We start from the raw sequence: 21,918 nt of genomic DNA on the forward strand, positions 1-21,918 counted from the left end.
ATGCACCCCTGGAAAAATAGGACTATGTGGTTTTGTCAATAAGAGAACAAAGAAATACCCCAATCTTACCCAGAGGACATGGTACCAAACTGAAGTTCCACCAAAGTCAATGTGGAAATCTGTGTAGCTGTCTTGAACGCCCATTAAGCAGTATTTCTGAACAAATGGCTTGGGAAAGACTGAATCATCTGGCCAATAATTTTCCACCCAGGAAAGTTTTCTGGCTATGTCAGGGACCTCCACCAATTCAGACATCCTTAAAAAAAGCAAACACACGTACACACACACACACCCACATCATGCAAATTAAAACTTCTTAAAATGACATCTTTCACCTCAACCCAAACCAAGAAATTAAATGGAACTCAAGGTCAACAACAATACTTAAAGTTTAAAATTCATTGCGTTTCTTAATACTCTCTGAGCATGCCAAAACACACTATACATTGCTATCACTGGACCACTTCAGAAGTTGCAATTATGCTTCTTACTAAAGTAAATTTATCATTTAACTACATTTGGCTAACACTCAGAGGCTAACCCAAAATGTCCAGAACTACTCACTTTGTATCTGAAAATTCAAGGCTGATCACATTTAACACTTTTGGTCTGTTGGGATTCATGAAGTATTTAACATAATTGTGAAGTGTCATTTTGCTGTCTGCCTGCCTTGCCACATCAATGACATCTATCACTTTGTCACCACCTGCAGAGAAAAATTACAGTCTTAACATTGGGCTTAAAAGTTACAACAGATGTCCTAAACAAAAATACACAGCCTAGATAAAGTTTTTCCTATATCCTTAATTTTTACGACCAAACGGAACTTTTGAAAAGGGGGATGGTTTTTGAAGGAAAGAAGGCAATTAAGAGCTGCATAACTAACAATGATTGTAAAAACTTACACATTTACAAGGCTTTTTATATATCAATGATTTCTTGTATGCAGTTCATAATGACAAAAATGCATTCGATTGGTATGTGGAAACTTCCACACATTCTGGGTTTCAGTTTCCTCAGGCATAAAACGAGGGGACCGATTTTTCCCTTTCACTTCTGTAACACAGAAGATTCTAAGTCTATCATTTGGACAAACCAATCAACCATTGGGAAACAAGTTAACTAGGACAAACAATTTCTGTTTGCCTGGTAGTATCTTCTCTTCTAATATTCTGCTTCAGGAAAAAATTGGTGGTTAGCAAGCAAAAATCAGTTCATATTAGTGTCTGTTAGGATAAACTTTCAAATTCCCTGTAAAGCCATGAGGTGTCACTTACACACCTCGCCACCCTAGCAAGCATAATCAGTTTTACAGTGTCCTACGGGATAAGACAGAATTCAAAATATAGCCAAACTTAATCAATCTGAAATAGAAAACAAATAAAAGACTTTTTTATTTTAATGTATCTTTAAGTTAAAAAAATATTGTCTAGTACACTTTATTTTACACTTAGGAGACAAGACAATTCTGCTAACTGAAGGGTTTCACAGTACTAAAAAGTGAACTTTCAAACAGTTTGAACATTTTTCTCCTATACTTACATTACACTATATTTATTTTACAGTGCTATCTTGGCAAACAGTCATAGGTTAAAACTCAGCTTCATCCCTTAATTTATCAAATATTCAAAATTATCTGAATTTCCTCTGTGAAACAGTTATCAATGAGAACTGTCAAACCAAAGGCTCAATACAAGGACAAGTTCTCGGATATTTTGTGCTCAGGGGAAAACATACCGTAATGGAGGCACAGTTTCGAGTCAAGGTAGGTTTGAAATCTCATCCTCAAATAATCTCTATCTATTGCTGACAAGGAATGAGATCCACATGTAGTCAGCTTTATCCATAAATACCATGATGAGAATAAATAAAATAACTAAAAATGCCAACAGCATTGCATTTCCCTCATTTCTTATGCCTTTCTGGGCCCCAAAATAACAAATCAGGTCCAGACATCACTAAATGGCAATACCACCAAGTCATAAATACAAAAAGAGGTCTAAAATTCTCTCTTCTTTTGCGCGGCCATTCTCTCGGCAGCCAGTCCCGAGAGCAGGGTCCAGAAATCTTGCACCTGAACCTCCAGAGGCTGCGCCCAACCCAGTTCCCCGCTGTCTTTTCCCCAGTGTCTGTAGCTACCCCTCAAGTGACAGGTTTTCCTAAGCAGGTACCAGAAAATTTGAAGACAACAAAAAAAGAAGCAGGGTGAGTCTGAGGAAATGAGAATAGGCGAAAATGTTTCATTCTGTTTTTCTCACAATTGCAGGTCGGCTGAGGAAAAAGAAAAAGTTTCCAACATAGGCAATACTGAATTTCACCTTTTCTGACCCAGGAAAGTGAACTACATTAACCTCTTTTCATTGGACTTTTAATATTGTTAGGACAGTTAACATTTTTACTTTTACCATGTTTTCCAAAGTTCGTACCTACATGACGTTCCACATCGAGAACAGAAAAAGTAGGTGCGGGGAGCCTGAGTCCTAGATCGTCTAACTTGGGGACCATAATCGGGACTTCAAATCCATGTTTCTCCAGGTACCTTTGTGTCAGCTGGCTGCCATGCATCTTTACAATGATTTCATCGGCACTAAGGAAAAGATAAGCGTAAAATGCCATCTTTGTTAAGTTCAGTTAAAAACAACTCTGGTAATGGGTTAGTTCATATACTATGTTATTATCTTATTATCTATATCAGTGGTTCTCAACCTCTTCTGACTAATTCTCCTTTTTAGAACAAATGTTTTTCTATAACCCCTTTTAAAGTAAATTTTAGAATTACTTCAATACATATACTGAATATATATTACAAATATTGTATAAATTGCCTTAACTATAATGAGAAAAAAACAAATTAGTTTATAGGAAAATATGTATTTTAATATGTAAATATTCACATAAACTACACTAGAAGAGGTAATAGAATGGTAGGATGCTTACAATTAGTTGTAATGAGTGGTTGGATTTAAGAAACTTAACAAGATCAAAAGCTACTCAAATCCTTTCAAGAGGAGGAAAACTGGAGACAAACTAAACATACATCACAGAGGGATGGTTAAGTAAATTATGGTGTACCTATACACTGTTGCCTACTACACAGCAGTTAAGGAGCAATATAAATCTTTGCACACATATGGATGAACACCTGTGAGTACAGCAGAGTAAAAAAATCAAGTTATACAACATACACATAACATAACCCTTTTTATTTTTTAAAACTTAGATGTATATGTACATCCATACATCTGTATATATAAGCGTTTTAAATATTACTTATGTAGAAAGGGCCTCAAAAAAGACACTAATCCTTGAAATAGGGCAGAAGGAAGATGGCCCATTCACTTTAGTTCACACACTGCTGTGTTCATCACATCAAGTACGTGTAATTTAGTTAATAAATGATGTGAAGGTTCATGGAGTTAAATAAAACCAAAGACCTTTACCTAATGGTAATTGCCATTTGGACATTTGTGACCATCTCTATAACCTGCTCTCACTTGTGTCTACTTGTGCAGAAAAGCCTCAGGAATCACCAGGCCAGGATTTGTAACACTTACGCTTCAGGTCACAAACCTATTTGGAAAAAAATGAAAGCTATGGCTCCTCTCCCAGTAAAAAAACTGCACATTGCCACATCGACACTAACTTGTTTATACAATTTAAGGGGACTCGCAAGCCTCTCTGAAGCCTGCAACTCTGGTTCTAGGCTCCAAACCAATCAAGGAAAAACACACACGTTTCTCCGATGACTTTGAAACTGATAAAGGAGACTATTTGAGAACAGGGCCTCTAATATCACAAAAATCATATGGAAACCACTATTCACAATGTTTTCTTTATCTCAGTAGACCTGAGGGAGCCAACAGTAGCTACTTATATGTTTCTGTTTAAGGATGAAGGAGGAGGGAGATAGGAATCCTAAAGACTGTTAAGGAATAGCAAAGGTTTATAGTTATAGGATCTGAAGTAGTTCCGTAATAGGTTGCGTGTGTGTGATTTAAATTTAAAGTGCGCTTCCTCTCTTTAACAAGCCTGGATATGCTCTTGTGGAAAAGCTTATTAAGCATCATCACTTTAAACAGATGTCCGGCATTGAGTAGAAAATGATCTAAATGGGCATGATTAAATGCTGTATAATGCTTTTGACTAGCTTTGAGCCACAGGTGACTCAAATACTCTTTGTTATCTTTAAAAAAAAAAAAAAAGCCCAGTCCTGCTGCCACCAGGGAAGCCAAGCAATGGATACGGTACTTCTGGTAGACCTAGAGCCATGGTAGATATGAAAACATAAGAAAAAAATGGAATTTGAAAATAGGAATAGGTGAGGTAAAAGAAAAGCAGTAGCTGCTATCGTAAGGAACCAAGTACTTGGAACAACTGCCTTATCGTTTGTATCTCAAAATTTCTTAGACTGGGATCCACAGTTAAGAATGTATTTTTACATAGTGACCCAGCACACATACATAAAACGAAAGTTCCATGGAACTATGCTCATTTAGTCCTTTGACTTGCAATGTACCAATATTTTCTATTTCATTTTGTTTAAAAAAGTAAAAACTTGATTGAGAATAATCATGGATTGGCATCTGAAATTTGAAAACACTGCTTTATTTAGATAGTGTCAGTTCATCAGGTAACGTTCTTAATTTTCTTTGGTCAGAATAAGTTTCCGTACCTTGGGAAGACTCGAGAACGTAATTCCTTCACAAAAGTTCTAGTTCCAGCTTGCACTGGTTTGGAACCATCGTCAATTTCTGTGTAGTCATGCCTGTGCCAGTTTCTCCTCTTTTTCACTGCATTTTTAGATTAATTAAAAAAAAAAGAAACATTTTGGTATCTACTGATGCTATGTACTTTCTATTTATTATATAATCTGACATAACAATTATTAAGTACAATAAAAACACATTTTTAATACATTTCTAGGCTGAAGAAGTAAAATTTATATAAAACAGCAACTATAGGCAATTAACTGGGTTTTATTTTAAATCTACTCTTTTATTTCACAGTAATTTTAAAATTAAATCAAGGAATTCAAAGTAGCAAATGGAGCCTTTTATAAGAGCCACATTTACACATACTATGAAATCTCACAATTATTTAAAATCATGATTTTCATTAGGACTTTAGGCCATAATATAATTTTGATGGATCCTCCAAATCATTCTCCCAGAATAGGGCCTTTGATCCCGCATAAGAAATCTATTTTTAACAGCACAGTTCCTTTCTCTTTTACGTCAAACTTATCTCCCTAATAAGCATGGTTACACTGACAGAAAGAAGAGCAGGTGACTGCCTCACAATTAAAGAAAGACAAGTGGCACCACAGAATAAACAGCGTCATGGTGACTTCTGCCGCACAGCTCCAGGAGGCCGCAGTCTTGAATGGTCACGGCAATCAATCAAGAGACCCGACTGACTCCTCGTTCGGCCATTACTTGCTCTGCCACCCTGGGCAGGTCACTTAACCAACCCGCTCGCACTTCCCCAGTGTGGAAGTGAAGTGGACGAGGGCTGTTTTTCCAGCGGGGCTGAGGAACTCTTAATAAAGGGGCAGATGGGGAAGGGGCCGAGGGAGGCGCTCTGGAAGCCAGGGTGGCACTGCCTACCTGTCTTTTGTGTGGTGCTAATGTAAGCTTTCGGTTTTATTAATGCATATATATTTTTAAAGTTTGAAAAGCACTCTTAAGCCTAAAACCTCCAGATTCTGGTAATGTAGTCATGCTCAGAACTTACTTAGAATACATCAAAAAAATAAGATGAATATACAGTGAGATCGTTATGTGGACAGACACATGGTAAAACAGATAACATAAAATGTCAATAACAGAATCTTTTAACTTTTCCTGTATGTTTGAACATTCTCATAACAAAATGTTGGGTGAAGGACACAACTCTATGAGTCTAAGTTACTTCAAACCTTCACCTTACAAAGATCATAATAATGTAATAACGCTGATTCCTTATATGCCTAAGTCACACTAAATAATGGATAGGGTAGAAATAAGACTGAATTCATATCTAAGAATCTAAAACAAGATTCCTAAGTAATTTATAGCAGTCAGACCCTCAATATAGATGACAGTCAATCCCTTTTTTGAAAAACTGAGAATCATAAAGCAGCCTTAGTAGAAAATCCCATTAAGGCGTCCTTTGTATGTTTTTTTCCCTCATTTAAAATCACTACTAAAATTCAAGAGTATTTAATTCCAGGCTTTTTTACTTATATATATATATAGATACTTACCCCCATTTTATTTTCAACTGGGATCATAATGTTTATTCTGCTTACCCTTATTATATCATGAACATTTTCTCCTTATTAAATATTCAAAAGCAACTTAAGGCAGCTTAGAATTATTTTAAGATATAGATGTAGATGTATCATAATCTTTTTTTTATTCTTAAGCATTTAATTCATCCTGAATCTTTCTTCAAAGTTGAGATTAATATTCATACATATAAATCTGTTTCCCCCACTAACTCCTTGTGACAAATTCCTAGAAATGCTAGAAGGCAGACTAAATTTTAAAGACATTTGCTACATACTGGAAAACTGCCTTCAAAAAAAGTGGTAGGTAACTCACATCGTTACCAGTGTACAACGAGAGACCCAAAAAACCCAGATTTTATTTATAAAAAATTGTGTATTCATTTTTACATGTTTAAACTTCAGTCACCTCCAAAGTACTTTCCATTTGATGTAATACACCAATCAAGACTTTTATTCCACTGTTCAAAACAGTTTTTGAACTCATCGATTTTGATGCCTTTTAGTGCTTCTGCCATTTTTTGTTTCACCTCTTCCACATAGGCAAAAGGCTTCCCTTTGAGGACTTTTACATCCAGGGAAACAAAAGAAAGCTGCTAGAGAAGAGATCTGGTATATAGGCAGGGTGAGGCATGGGGGTCATGCTGTTTTTGGTCAAAAACGGCTGCACACTCAGCGTAGTGTGGGCATCGTGAAATGGGAAAATCCAGGAGTCTTCAAAATAAATTCACTGAAGCCAAATACAGCCTCTCACAGCAACACCAGCTGGTACACTGATACGGACGGGTTCCTAGAACACTCAACTAGAAGCCTGTACTACAGGGGGCCTGCCTTCCAGAAGATAATTCTAGGGGTTTTTTTGGTTCCTACCCTCCTCATATAAGCAGCCTATTTCAAAGCCCTGGGTCAACAGTGAGCATCACTATTGGAAAGTAAAGGAAAAGCTGCTCATTTGATAAGTAACTATGCTATTACATTGTTTTAATATTCGTTTTTGCCAAACAGATTAGAATTAGAGCAGACTGGGATTGAACAACTATGGGTTTGAACTCTAGCTCTGCCGAAGAGCTACATGAGAGAGCTATGAGATCATTTTTCTCATATGCTGTTATAAATATCAAAGGAGATAACATAGGTCAAGTACTTTCTTGCACAGTTCCTGGCACTCAATAAGCTTCCGATCACTAAGGTTTCCTTTTAAATGTTCTCACTTGCAGGATGTTAACAGAGGGCTACACCTGTCCTCTTGGGCCTCCATCTTTGACGCAAAAAAATCAGCCACTACAAGAGCTAACTTAATTTCTTAAAGGAAGTCAATGAAGAAGTATTTTAATAGTGTTCATAGGGAAAAAGAGAACAGATTTTGAGTTTAAACTGCACATGCATGAAGAACACTGAGAATATATATTTAAGTGTTAAACTGTTTTTTCATACCTGTCCTCAAATAGAGTTCTTAATTCCCATAAGAGGGTAAAGTCTACATTCACCATATTAACTGGATATTATACTGTCAAGATAGTATCTATAACAATAAGGATTCCTGGGGAATTCCAAAAGTAACAGAAAACCCTGGGTGGAAAGCAAGAAAGGCTTACTAGCAGATGGAAAGGGACCAAGGGGATTACCCAAATTGGGGGCAGAGGGTAAGGAGTGGGGGCGGCGAGCCTTAAATCAAGATAAAAGAGATCACTGGATCTCGGCCATTTTCCCCACGCGTACTCAGAGTTGGACTCCCGACCAGAAGAGAGCCAGTGCCTGATCGTCTGTTACTCAAGGATGAGAAGCACACGACAGGCCAGGTAATACAGTCTCCTCTCTGATGCATCGTTATTCGAAGTGCAGGTTGTGATCCTTTATGGATTGCGCAATCAATTTAGTTAGCACTGACAAGTTTTTTTAAAAATTTAATCATATAAGAAAAAGTAAGAGTGTATCATATGTAGCATTATCTTAAATACATTATTCTGGTTCATAGTAACTCACTTAATATTTCACAAAAATTAAATTTAAATTATTTCACTTTGGGAGTACATGCTTAAATTTTAAACTAAAACTAATTATCAATTTTAGTCTTCTTTTTCTTCTTGAGATAACAACCCAGTATTATTTACTTCCTTCAAGAGGTACACTCAATCAAGTTATATCGATATACTATCTACTTCAGTGCTACACAAAATAAAAAACCTTTAAAAATATTTATGACAAGAAATTAGCCAATTATGCATGTAACAGTTCTACCAACTGCTAACCTCTAATTTTATAGTGTTCAGTAACAGCAAAATAGATATTCTGCATTTTACATGGAAATATTTTAATGCATTCATATAGTTTAAATTTCTAAATCTTTTACAAAGAAAATTGGTAAGTTAACATTTCTAACAAAACATATGAGAAGTCAGTTGCTAGTAAGTCCCTTTTAAAAAAATTACTTGCTCATGGCCTCAAAACAAAACTTCTGTTTTAAAAAAAAGTACCCCAAAAAAGGCTACATTCAAAATAAAGAGGTTGTATATATAGGTTAGCTATATCTGACCCAAGTGTTTATCAAGGTATATTCAGGAAAAGGTTCCTTTCTCTTCTAAAATGACTAAGCTCTAAAGTTTTTCCCTTTAGTTGAGTGGACACAAAAACTCTAGTTTTCAGTCTAAATTTTAAGGAAAAAAAAGTAGTTGTAACATTTTCCAAAGCTTTTAAAATCTCCACTCTCATATTTGTACAATAATTAATATTTCAATCTATTCTTCTGAAGCATTGGTAAGAATCTAAAAATAAACATCACTGTCTATGTGCCGCTGGGCCCCTCCGGAGGACGAGCACGCCCTCGCCCAGCCTCCGCCAGCCTGGGAGGGAGAGCTCCGAGGGCCTGGGGCCGACCCCCAGTCCCGCCATGGGTCTGGCAGGGGCTGGTTTTGGGCAGAGAGGACGGCTCGGCAGGACCCCAGAGCATACTCACCATGATGACCAAACTTAGGAAACAGAAGTAAAATATCAATGCCCTAATTTTCTCCTAAAAATATAATGCATGTGTGTACACTCGAATAAAGACTTACTCTGTACACTATCACAAAATATTACTAAAAGATATCTTTTTAAAAATGTATAGAAATAAAACAGTTAAAATCAGTTTCCAGAATCAGAAAAATTTTATTTATCACACTTCTCAAATTGAAAGCTTTGAAAATATGTACTTGAGTTTGGGGGCTTTGAACTGGAAATTAAGAATAAAAGTATTTTTCCCTTAATACTTTGACATATTTAATAAGTTAATAATTCAGACAAAAACTACATTCTCAGTATCTTCAGAAACATCTTTCTCTTAGTCCTTGGTGGATATAATACAGCTACTCAGAGTATCATTTAAAGTATTATCATGTACACATTAAGTACTGAACTTCAATTTTTATTTGATCATCTAGTACTTACTCAAGGAGGAACCATGCAGAACTGCACAGTTGGGACAGTGATACAGGTCAATGTCAACAGCATGATGTTCTTCTACTCCAACACAGCTAAGGTAAAGGAAAATAAAGCCAATATGTAAATAAATTTAAAATCTTTGCTTACCTATATTAGATTGGTTGGGATTTACCTGAGAAACATACACCAACCTCACCGACAAATTCTGTAAAGTACAGAAACATATGCAAAGATAAATTTCATTCTCTTCCCTACACACTTGCTAAATAATTGTGGGGGAGAATATACCCAAATACATGGGAAGTGATTCACTATTACCGGCAGTAGAGACATACTCATAAGAGCAATGCAATGATAAGCCGTAAGAACCTCAACCAGTACGTAAACGCCACCTGTCATAAATTTAATGTTCGCGTCCCTCCAAAATACACACACTGAAGCTGTAAAAGCCTCCAGGTGGCTGTATTTATTAGGAGATAAGACTTCTAAGGAAGAAATTAAGTTTAAATGAGGTCGTAGGGTGGGGCCTTGATAGGATTAGTGTCCTTTTAAGCGGAGACACCAAAGGGCTCGCACCCCTCTCCGCGCTCACAATGAGGAAAGGCCTGTGGTACTCGGTACGGGGCAAGAAGGCAGCTGTCCCCAAGCCAGGAAGAGACCCCTCCCTAGAAACCAACCCTGGTGGACCTTGACCTGGGACACCCAGCCTCCAGAACTATAAGAAAATAAATTTCTGTTGTTTAGGTGTCCTAGTTTTAATGGTATTTTGTTATGGTAGCTGAAACAACTAGGACACAAACTAACTTTGAAATACGGCTGTCATCAGGTAGAGGCGGTTAGGAAACGCGCGCGACACCACTGAGGACTGAGAGCTCTGCTTCAGGGCTCACGGCCCTCACCCGTCAGTTCAATCAGCTTGAGGCGCTGTGCTTGGAACATTCCATCCCCTGGAGCACGCGACAGTGGCACTTTAATGAAAACAAAGCTTAAGGAAACCAACTAGGGGCTGAAAAAACTGTATCAGTGACATCTTAAAAATAGGAGTAATTTATTTTAAAAAAGGACCCCAGCAGTTTGCTACATCCCAAGCAACTGAGTAGGGTAAAATTTTGTTAAGTGTTTGTCCTCACAAAAGTTACAAAACAAAAACTCAACCAAAACTTGTACTTGAAAAAGAAACAACGCAGAACTAGCACAGAATTGAGGAAGTATTTGTAGACAACTCAAAACAGAGTTCACCTCCACTAACCCACAGTAAAGGAAATACCAAAAGAGGTACTTCTTACAGAAAGAAAATGACTACAAAGAAGTCTGAGATACAAGAAAAAAAGAAAAGAAGGAATTAAAAGTAAAAGGATAGGCAAGTAAATACCATGAAAATCGTAATCAAAAGAAAGTACAGCAATATTACTATTAAGCCACATAGAATCTAAAGCAAAAAAATATATTGAAATAAACATGTTCACTGATAATGATAAAAATTTCAATTCACCAGTAGGATATAATAATAGGAGCACCTATAGTAGGAGATTTGACAACTCTCTTGGTATCCCAGAGAGCAAATAGGCAAAACAAAAATCTATGAAATATACAAGTTTCAACTACAGTACTAAAAAACATGACCTATGTTGAGAAAATTGGTCAGATAGATGCAAAAAAAAAAAAAAAAAATGAAACTAGACTACCAGCTTATACCACACACAACAATAAACTCAAAATGGACTTAAATGTAAGTCATGAAGCCATAAAAATCCTAGAAGAAAACACAGATAGTAAATTTCAGACATTTCTTGTAGCACTATTTTGGCCAATACATCTCCTTAGTCAAGGAAAACAATGGAAAAAATAAACAAATGGGATTAGACCAAACTAAAAAGCTTTTGCACAGCAAAAGAAACCATCAACAAAATGAAAAGGAAACCCACTGAATGGGAGAACATATCTGCCAATGAACTATCTGGTAAGGGGTTAATTTCCAAAATATATAAAGAACTTAAAAACTCAACATCAGGAGAACAAACAATCCAATTTAAAAATAGGCAAAGGACCTGAACAGACACCTCTCCAAAAAGGACATACAGATGGTCAATAGGATATGAAAAAATGCTCACCGTCACTAATCATCAGATAGATGCAAATTAAAACCACAAGGAGCTATCACCTCACACCCGTCAGAATGGCTATCATCAATAAATCAATACACAGCAAGTGCTGGTGAGGATGTGGAGGAAAAAGAACTCGCGTGCACTGCTGGTGGGATGCAGTCTGGTGCAGCCGCTGTGGAGAACAGCATGGAGTTTCCTCAGCTACCTTTTGACCCAGTGATCCCACTCTTGGGATTATGTTAGAAGAAACCCAAAACACTAATTCAAAAGAATATATGCACCCCTATGTTAACTGCAGCATTATTTACAATGACCAAGATCTGGAAACAGTCTGAGTATCCATCAATAGATGTGTCCATCAGAGCAGATAAAAAAGCTGTGATACATTTACACAATGAAATACTACTTGGTCGTAAAAAAAGAGGGAAATCTTGCCCTTTGAGACAGCATGGATGAACCTGGAGATTATTACGCTACGTGAAATAAGCCAGTCTGCGAAAGATAAATACCATATTTCACTTACATATGGAATCTGATGAACAAAACAGAAACACAGAGGCATAAATACATGGGACAGACTGACAGCTGTCAGAGCAGAGGGGAGTTGGGAAGCTGGGTTTAAGAAGGTGAAGGGATTAATCCCCCCCCCCAAAAAATCCACATATGTCATAATACACAGACAACAGTGTGGCGACGGCCAGAGGGAAGGCAGGGTGAGGTAGGTGGAGGTGGGCAGAGGGAAGAGAAACAGGGACTTTGCACTGGGCAATGGGCACATGATGCAGCGTGCAGATGGTGTTAAGTTGTCCATCTGAAACCTGTATCGCTTTGCGAACCAATGTCGCCCCAATAAATTTAATTTTAAAAAATGACCTGAGAGACATTTATAGAATATTACATCCACCATACATTTGGACCCCAATAACATACCATACACAAAAATTAACTCAAATGGACCATAATCTAAATGTAAGAGCTAAAACTATAAAACTCCTCAAATAAAGCATAGGAGTAAATCTTCATATTCCTGAATCAGAAAATGGTTTCTTAGATCCTACACCACAAGCAAAAGGGACCAAAAAAAAGAGAGAGATAGATAAACTGGGCATCACACTGCCATCCAAAGGCTCCTGTTTTCTCAGCTTAGTTTGGTGTAAGATAATCAAAAAGGTGTGAGGAAAGAACAGATAAAACAGTTTATCTGAGGAAAGGAAAGGCCAAGAAACACAATGCGGCTGCTAGGCAGGGTTGAGAGTCCCTCTGAGGTCTGTGATAATGAAACCAAGTGAAACCAGTCCTGCACAGCTGTGTGATTGTTTTTGTTTTCCAGCAACGTTCACCATCTGGGTCAGACCCAGAGAAGACTAAGTCCATCCACGGCAAAAGACTAGAAAGGGAGTTGAGGATATTTACAAGGGAGTTAACATAATGATAAACTGTGAAACGAAGCTGGACAAAGGGCCATGAAGACAGACGAGGGACTGAGAAGATGGTGAGATGGTCCGTGTTCCTAGCACTGACTCAGTGGGAGCCTCAGGCACGTGATCAGTAAGGAGCAGAGATTACGCTCAAAGGTGGAATGTGCAGAATTTAAAATTTCTGAGGCAGCAGAGTCTATAGCTATGATAAAGCACAAGTGTAATAGCAGCAGGTGGCTAAGACGGAACAAAGGAAAAATTCACTGGAGATAAGTGAGAAGATGCATGAGAGGTATCACAACCTTGAATGACACAGAGTTCATACCAAACTTTCCTGATTTTGAAAGTAAGGTTCATCTGGTGTCAGCGATGGGTGCAACACTTGGACCGGAACTGAAACTCAAGGCCACAGAAGCCAATTCGACACTTCTAGACACCATGGCTTGTCTTGTCGTACCTTGACTATGACCACATTCCTCACTCTTAAAAAATGACAGTTACACTGAAAGAATTCATTGAGAAAACACTGTTAGATGTGTCCTGGAAAACCTAAACCAGCACATATCATAAACTCCTCCATGAATATCTCAGATATGTAAATAAGGGTGACTGCCACAGACTTAGGGAAGAAAGGGAAGACATGGACATTCCAATTTATTAAAGACACTTCAGGAACAACTAAGCCCAGAACCCTCAAAAACCTCTGGCTCCCCTCTCCAGCTTCTCAGCTCTTCACCCCACACTTACCCTACAGGCTGTTTTACTAAATTGTCAGCGCCTCCTTCAGGCTTTGACCAATTCTAATCAACTGGCAAAACAGCTTACAGAAGTTAGTAGTAAATCTAGTAAATCAGTAAAAACAGTAATCTTGATAAAATAGTAATTCTGAAAAACAATCCTTTAAATTAACCATTAAAATACCATTTTAAAAATCAAATTAGACATAAAAATTAAATGTTTCTAAACCAAAAAAGGTTATTTCAGATCTTTGAAGGGCACTAAAAGGAACTACTACATACATTTCAATTTCTTTTTCTGAGGGTGGAATAAATTCTCCACCCCTGATCCCCCATTAAAATAACTTTAGAATTTCACTAGACCTTTAACAGAAGAACAAATACAGTGGGATGCATAAAATGCAGAACTCTGAAAGCAAATTTTATAAGAATCATTTTCAACCTTTAGTCTCTCCCACTCCTTTTATTTTTCTTATGAAACTCTCCAGATACAAACTGCCTCACTTTTTACTAACAGCAAAATGTTTAATGTTTATTAGAACACTGGCGTGGGGGGTGTCCTATAGGGGTGCCAATCAGGCCTCTGCTGAATAGCTTCCATCAACAGCTTCAATGCCATTTGGTAAATGGGACAGTGATGACTTTAGCACTTTCTATTGTCTTAATCTTCCGAAAATTGTTGCTTAGCCGGCATTTTTTGACACTTGATGAGAGCACAACTGAATTAATGACTAACCAGAATCCCCAAGGATCTGCCACATACCCTCTTCTCCCTCTCAGATGACGCTCCCTGCTCCTGGTGCTGGAGAGTAGGCGGCCAAGTCCTGTGAGACCTGACTGTCAGTGGACTCCGCTGGGCAGTCCTCTTGCTTCAAACGCTCTCCCCATTCCTCACCAACCATCCCGTCCAAAGCAGAGTCCTCCTCCGGAGTGAAACTGCACTGGATGGCGCCACAGAAAGTCCTTCAGCATTTCATTAATGTGCATTTCCACTCACTTACGTCTACTCTTGAGCTCTTTGCATACCCTGTTCCCTGCACTGAGCTCAGGCTCTCTCAGTACCAGCACAGTGCCCTCCACAGGGTGACCCAGTAAATTTCTGCGTTTTAACTGAGCTGAAAACCTATTTGCTACAGATACGCTGCGGTAAAGTTACAAGCAACTCTTTAGAAGTCTGTTCAGCTTGAATTTTGTAAGAATTTGAAATAGGAAATAATGGCAACAGTTAGTAAAAAGGCAAAGACCTTTCAATTCATAAATTAGATATTTTTTTCATCTTTCCTTAGATGGTAAAAGGCTGTGGTAATGGAATTCATTCATTTTAAATTTTGCTTCAGTACAGTTTTCATGTATGTATCAAAAGCTCCCCTTCTCACCCAAAGCACCAAGCTACTTGATTTTCTCACAGTGAGCAAACCAAGTCCTTGTGCAACCCAGGGCCCCACACTAACATCATCCAAGGGGTGGCGAGTGGCCACAACCTGCTCTCTGTAGCTCCTTTCCTCACGCTGAACTCGGGCACCAGCTGAGGTCTTGGGACAACTCTAAGCCAGGCAAGTCCTACCCAGCACAGTCCATGCCACCAGCTAAAGAAGTGTCAGTCGGCCTCACTGGGGTGTGTAGTTTTTGGCATTAGAAAGGCTTGGTTTGATTTCTAGCTCTGCTAGTTTTGACTTAAAGCAAATTTCTTAATCTCTCTGAGCAGGAGTTCCCCTAGGATTAACTAGGGCAATAAATATAAGTATTTAAAGCACAGGGCTTGGCACAGTAAATATGTTAAGTTAAATGGTAGCCATTGATACGGTATGTTTCTATTACGTACCAGTCGCAGCTCACATAGCTCTGGGCTTATTATCTGTAAGGTAATAGGAGATTTGAGCCTCAACAGGAAACTTGGGTTTATTATTAACTTAATATTTTTCTCCAATGATGTCTCTTCAGAGAACACTTAATTAGATATTCAAATGGCCATTCTTTGAGGGAAAAAAAGAAAGCTTGTTTTCAATTTTTAATTAACTTTTGATGGTTGGAGTTCCCTGGAGTCAGTCTGCCTAGGTTAGAATCCTGGCCACTCCACTTAGCAGCTGTGTGACTTTGGATAACTTACTTTCCCTGTCTGTTTTTTGCCTCATCTATAAAGCTGGAGATAATGACAGCACTTTGTTCAAAGCATTATTAAGAAAATTAATTAATATACATAAGATGCTTAGAATGAAACTATAAAACAACAGTTTTGCTGGTTCAAAAACCTTACTTTCCCAGCCAGTGTTGGCTTCCTTAGTAGCATGGCATTCCTACAAAAGTACTAGGATGCCAATTAGCACCCTCACTTTTAAAGTGCAGTGCTTTAACCCTGAGACATTTTATTACCAGATATCAGCTGAAGTAAAAATTTATAATTTGCATACAAGAAATATTTTCAATGAAACTCAAACTAGTGATTTATGATGGTCTGTGGGTCAGGAAAAACCCAACTCCCATTAGCTTCTTGCTGACATATAAAAATTTTCATAAAATCAAGTGTTTTTCTTTATAAGTTGAGTATAGCACAGTTCAATTTGGAAAGATTTTATATTTGACACATTAAAGCTATTTATTGGCATATTATGTGCTTGACTATATTTAACAAGGGTTTTAAATAAAGTACTAACTCTGAACCAAATTCCTTTGACTCATAATACTCTTAGAAAAATAGATACTCTTCCTGCTGCCAAGCTGGCTCAAGCTTCCAACTGTCCCAGGGCTTCCCAGGTTATTTCCAACAAGCCGACTACCAACGTCTGTTAATAAGGGTGATGAAGGAAGACAAAATAACAAGGAATTGAACAAGGAACGTGGGAGTAAAGTAAGGAGGGGCTGAAGACCCGACAGCTGCACTCATTGATACAAAATGCACCCCTTACAAAGCTGAATATCCTGCTGACAAGCTTCTAATTAACTTTGTTCCAAGAAGAATATGTGAAATATAGACATCAAATATAATTTACATGCTGATACATTATACTATTTGCTTCTCGAGTGCAGAAAACATGCTTGTTCTGCTTGTCACTGTCCATCTGACACCTGAGTATTACACAGAGTAAACCATGTAAAGCATAAATGGATTAAACAAATCTTTATGATTAAGCACAAATAAACTGTTCTTTCATGAAGGTACTGATTTCTATTAGAATGTCCTAAGAAAAGGAGTTTGAAATTTCTGAAATATGCAAAAAGCTAAATATGTGTGCTTTTCACCACCCTGTGGTTCTCAAGCTAATACTCTTCCTATTGCTCCTTTGCAATGTACTTTCTGCCTGTACAGCCATGTATAAGGTAGGTCCATAGAAACTAAGGGAAGCTATAATGCCAACAATGCCCAGTGAAAGTGCTATTTCATGGAGAGAGATTAAACTTCTATTTATAACTAGTGAAACAGCAAAAAAGTGCCATCCCAAGTGAATGTTCTGTGAGAATTTAAGAACTTTGTAAATCATTTTGGAGAAGAAAAAGCTTGCCATGCTGAGAAACAGTAGCAATTTCATAGAAATTTGCCTGGCAATGTTCTTAATAAAGGAAGGAATTCAAAAGTATGTAACCGGTATGTATATCAGTATGTACACTACTGTCTTCAGGTATTTTTGACTGGTAGATTCTACCTAATAACTGTAACAAGGAAGAAGAAACATTATGCAAAAATTTGTCCTAAAGCAACCTGTATCTAGAAGTACATGAAATGCTTGATGAGTCCACTTCCTTGCTGTGAAATGCAAGACCTAAGGAATTAACATTTCATGAAAACTTTTTCTAAGCTCTTTTAACAAGCGGTCTATCTGTGGCTCCCAAAGCTGGCTGTGCATCAGGATCCCCTGCAGAGCTTTTACAAGCTGCTATGAGGCAGGCTTTCAAAAGAATGAGGCAGCTCTGTAGGAAGAGATGTAGAAAGATCTCCAAGATATGCTGTAAAGAAACAAAAGCCAGATGCAGAACAGTTTGTATAATATGCCCCTCCCCCCTGCAACCAACCACAGACACATGTTTGTAAATGCACAGTCTGTGTCTGGAACAGTATGTAAAAAATCTGAAAAAGTGGTTGCCCCTGGGAAAGAAGACTGAATGGGTGCAGAATATAGGAGAGGGAGAACTGCTTTTCACCATGTAACTTTCTAGTGTATCTTTTGTACCGTTCATATCTTATTTTAAAAAAGAAAACACATTTTTGAACCCCACCTTAGATCTACAGGGAAAAGTTAATAGGTAGGGTCCAATAATCTTTATTTTTAACAGGTTCCCCAGATGATTTGGGGAGGGGGGCATCCAGTTTGGCAGAGAAGTAGCATTTGAAGAATGATTCTCTAAAAACCCTGGCAGAGAGGCTGGCATGATACCTTGTTCACAGAAACTTCCATGGAAACTTTGTTACTCCAATTAGACTTCAAGTTCCTTAAAGACATCAGTGATATTTAATAATCCAGAATTTCCTATTCCCCACAGATCTCCCTAACACTGATTACAGAGTGGAGGCTCACCAAATATTTACTGATTGACGCAAAGCAGGAGTTCTAAGCACAGCAACCAGGAGCCTGTTTAAATGTGAATTCTGCAAATATAACGGGGCAGAAAATGAATGCGAGGGGGAAAAATAACTGATAATTTTTTTGAAAATATTATTTTGAAATGTCCATACATTTGTCAATGCAAAATAATGCCATGTTCTTGTAGGTTCAGTCACAGGTATAGTCCTGTTGTAAAGAAAGGGGTCCCTATTCATAACAGATTTATATATTATGCCCATTTATTCTATTTTCCTTTCAGGTAGCTCCTAAGTGTCCATAGCATAACTGGATTTTCCAAATAGGTTATCAACTAAAAGAATACACAGATTATACAGACCATAAACAGAAATAACTAGATTTTTAAAAGATGAACCAGACTCGTTTCAAACCAGTTGACAATTTTATTTCCCATCCTGCGTATGGGAAGGAAAGCTGTATTTTCTAGGGTCTAATGACACCTACAGAAAGTTTAATATATTCAGGGCTAAAAGATCATACCCTGGGGATAAAAGACAAAAGCAAATCATAACTTTCATATTGAGGACACTTAGTGATATGAGTCCGCTACAAAGGAGAGGAATCAACTCAAGCAGATCTAGTTCCCTACCAGCCTTTCTCTGCTTGTAAACAGCCTTCAGTGCTGGGACCTCAGAGAAGAGGCCACACTCCAAGCTAAGCCCAGAGAAAGTATTCACATTAGAAAATTTTCTGTTGGGACAGAAACTAATGTAGAATTATAAGGAGGACTACTTAACTTCCAGAATCACCACTTCTTGTTTCTTTGCTGCACTTCCATTTTTATTGGGCACTTCTTTCTTTCAATTACCTGGTTTTGTTAGTATTTCATGTGGGCTTATCACTGGGAGACAAGGAGGCAGCACAAGGACACACTTTCCTGTCGGTACGTGAACTGAAGGACAGATGTGTACCTGCTGTTCACACGCTGATTTGCTGATCTGCACACTGAAGAGCTGGCAGCAAACTCTGTACTTTCTGAAGTTAAAATATCAGATTTTAGGTGAGTAAAATGTGAATTGTGTTATTGGGGGACTAGTGTTATTTAACTAAGCCATGTATATTGTGACATAATAAGTAATGTGTGTTCGGTCTTCACCCCTTGTTTCTGGCAAAAGAGTGCCTGAAACCCTTGTACGTAATTACCCAAGTCGGGGGGTGAAAGGCACAGCTCTGTCACTCACAGCACGCCCCTTTCAGCCACATCTGAGTGTATGCTAATGTGGTGACTCTGAGCAGGCTCCCCGAGAGCTCCAGGATGGGGCTGGTTGCCAGAGGAACCTACCTACCAGGTGACCAGAGAGTTTGAACTTTCAGCCCAGCCCCCTAACCTCTGAGGTGGGGAGCGGGGCAGGGGGATTGAGTTAATCACCAATAGCCAATGATTTGGTCAATCATGCCTAGTAATAAAACCTCCATAAAAACACTAAATGTAGGGCTTCAGAGCGCTCTGGGGTTGGTAATGCAGCCACATGGCAGGAGGGTGGCACATCCCAGTCTCCAAAGGGACAGAAGCTCCTACACATGGGCTCCTTCTGAACCTCACCTTTGTATCTCCCTCTTCATCTGGCTCTTCATTTGTAACCTTTATAATATCCTCTATCATAAACTGGTAACAGTAAGGAAAGTATTTCCTTGGGTTCTGTGAGCCATTATCCCAAATTATCAAACTGTAGGGGGGATCAGGGAACCCCAATTTGCAGCCAAGTCAGACAAAAGTGTAGGTAACCTAGAAACCCACTATTTGTTACTGGTGTCTGAAGTAGGGGGCAGTCTTGCAGAACTGAGCTCTTGACCTGTGGGGTCTGCACTAACTCCAGATAGTAAGCGTCAGATAGGAATTAAAACTGTAGGACACCCAGGTGGCACCTATGGAGACCTGGGGGCTCACCCGGCGTGACAAACCCACACACCTGGTGTCAGACGTGTGGTAAGCAGAGAAACAGTGTTCCCTTTACAGGGTAACTGAGGTCTGTGCGGATCGGAACCACATTAAGTGAGGGCTGCCATATAACGTTCTCTAAAAGAGCTTTTCTAAAACTATCCCACAGAAGCTAAGATTGTTCACAAAGAGCCCACAGTCTAAAAGACTGCGAGATGCTGGGCTGAGATCAGTGACTTTATTTTCCAGCTGGACTTCCCTAAGAATTCAACAAGCTGATGTGTGCTTTGCATGATCCAGCTGGGGGTCGAGCGTAAGTGACAAACACTACAACAGACCTCAGATCTTTCTCTTTCTTTTTTTTGTGAAACGCTTCGTGGAGCTGTCCACCTTGGAAACATGTTTTAGAAGTTAATTTTTGGACTCACCAGCTATGAAAAGTTTATTACAAATTTGATGTTTTTATAATTACAATTGTTACAATTTAAATTTACAAAATTAAAAAAAAAGTTTTTCGATTTTATAATTGATACAAATTACAAGTCAAGAGCGTTGCAGAACCACTCCTTTAACACAGGACACCAAATCAGTGACAGCATTACCAAGCATTTATCGCACACATCATTAGAGTGCATATAAGTAAAAAAGCCAATAATTGATAATATGCTAAAGAATTTTAAACTATCTTTTTAACCTCAAGAGAAACCTATAAATGATGTTTGTCTCTGATTTCCCTTATGACAATATACTTAACAAGTATTTATAGGCCACTGACTGGGTTCAAACATAAAGACTGACTACTCTTACATTAGAGAGCTGAAACTTTGTCAAAACACATAATCTCCAAAAGAAGCGAGATACACCACATCTCTATGCCAACCACCTGATTACTGCCTTCTGGGTAAAATTCCCTACGAGCCAGGACTACCCTTCCTCACCAGGGGAGGAGTTCAAAGCTGCTACCCAGCATCCCAAGCTCTCTGACTTCAAAGATTCTAACCTTGCCTGCCAGACCTATGTGAGTGGTAACTGCGAAACCCCTTCTGCAGAGCTTGCCTTCATTCTTGGCTAGGCCCACACTATTGTCACCAATGTATCAGGATGACAGAGTGAACAATTCAGGAAGACTTGTTGTCTGATTCCCCACTGAAATCTTAAGCTTTTCTCTAGTTTAGAAAAAAACAGATTAGAAACAGCAGTGGGGGTTGCCCAAGTAGATCAGAGACAGCTAGAAAGCATATCAAGAAAAACAACGAAACACTATCACTAAATCCCCACTGGTCTGGGACAGTTTCATGCACAAATAGTCCGACACATGCCGAGAGCCCAAGCGGTCCATGGTACTTAGTCATCAAAATTAAATAGTGTAGTATTCTATTAAGAAGAGTATAATGTATCTGCCAAAATCCATCTAAAAATAGTTGACTTATAAAGGATATTATCTCCTGAGTAACTTTTCTGAGGACACTCAGCTACATCTCACAAGTGGAACCTTCAGCTACAGGAAAATCTTATTTAAGTAGACCATATTATTCCTCAAA

At 38.3% G+C, this 21,918-nt stretch overlaps 1 protein-coding gene across 1 annotated transcript in view; it reads right to left on the reverse strand.

Annotated features, from left to right (window-relative positions):
* KDM7A (lysine demethylase 7A) overlaps nt 1-21,918 on the reverse strand; it is a 61,053-nt gene that overhangs the window by 26,958 nt on the left and 12,177 nt on the right. The window contains exons 2-6 of the mRNA XM_054564163.1: nt 9,692-9,777; nt 4,673-4,790; nt 2,427-2,587; nt 565-706; nt 70-256 (exon numbers count right to left, since the gene is read on the reverse strand). Of these exons, the coding sequence (XP_054420138.1) occupies nt 70-256; nt 565-706; nt 2,427-2,587; nt 4,673-4,790; nt 9,692-9,777 (694 nt within the window). The remainder of the gene's footprint in view (nt 1-69; nt 257-564; nt 707-2,426; nt 2,588-4,672; nt 4,791-9,691; nt 9,778-21,918) is intronic.

Source organism: Pteronotus mesoamericanus, unplaced genomic scaffold (genome assembly GCF_021234165.1).
Source record: "Pteronotus mesoamericanus isolate MK-2021 breed Mesoamerican mustached bat unplaced genomic scaffold, CSHL_Meso_final scaffold_85, whole genome shotgun sequence".
In the NCBI taxonomy this organism is placed as follows: Eukaryota; Metazoa; Chordata; class Mammalia; order Chiroptera; family Mormoopidae; genus Pteronotus; species Pteronotus mesoamericanus.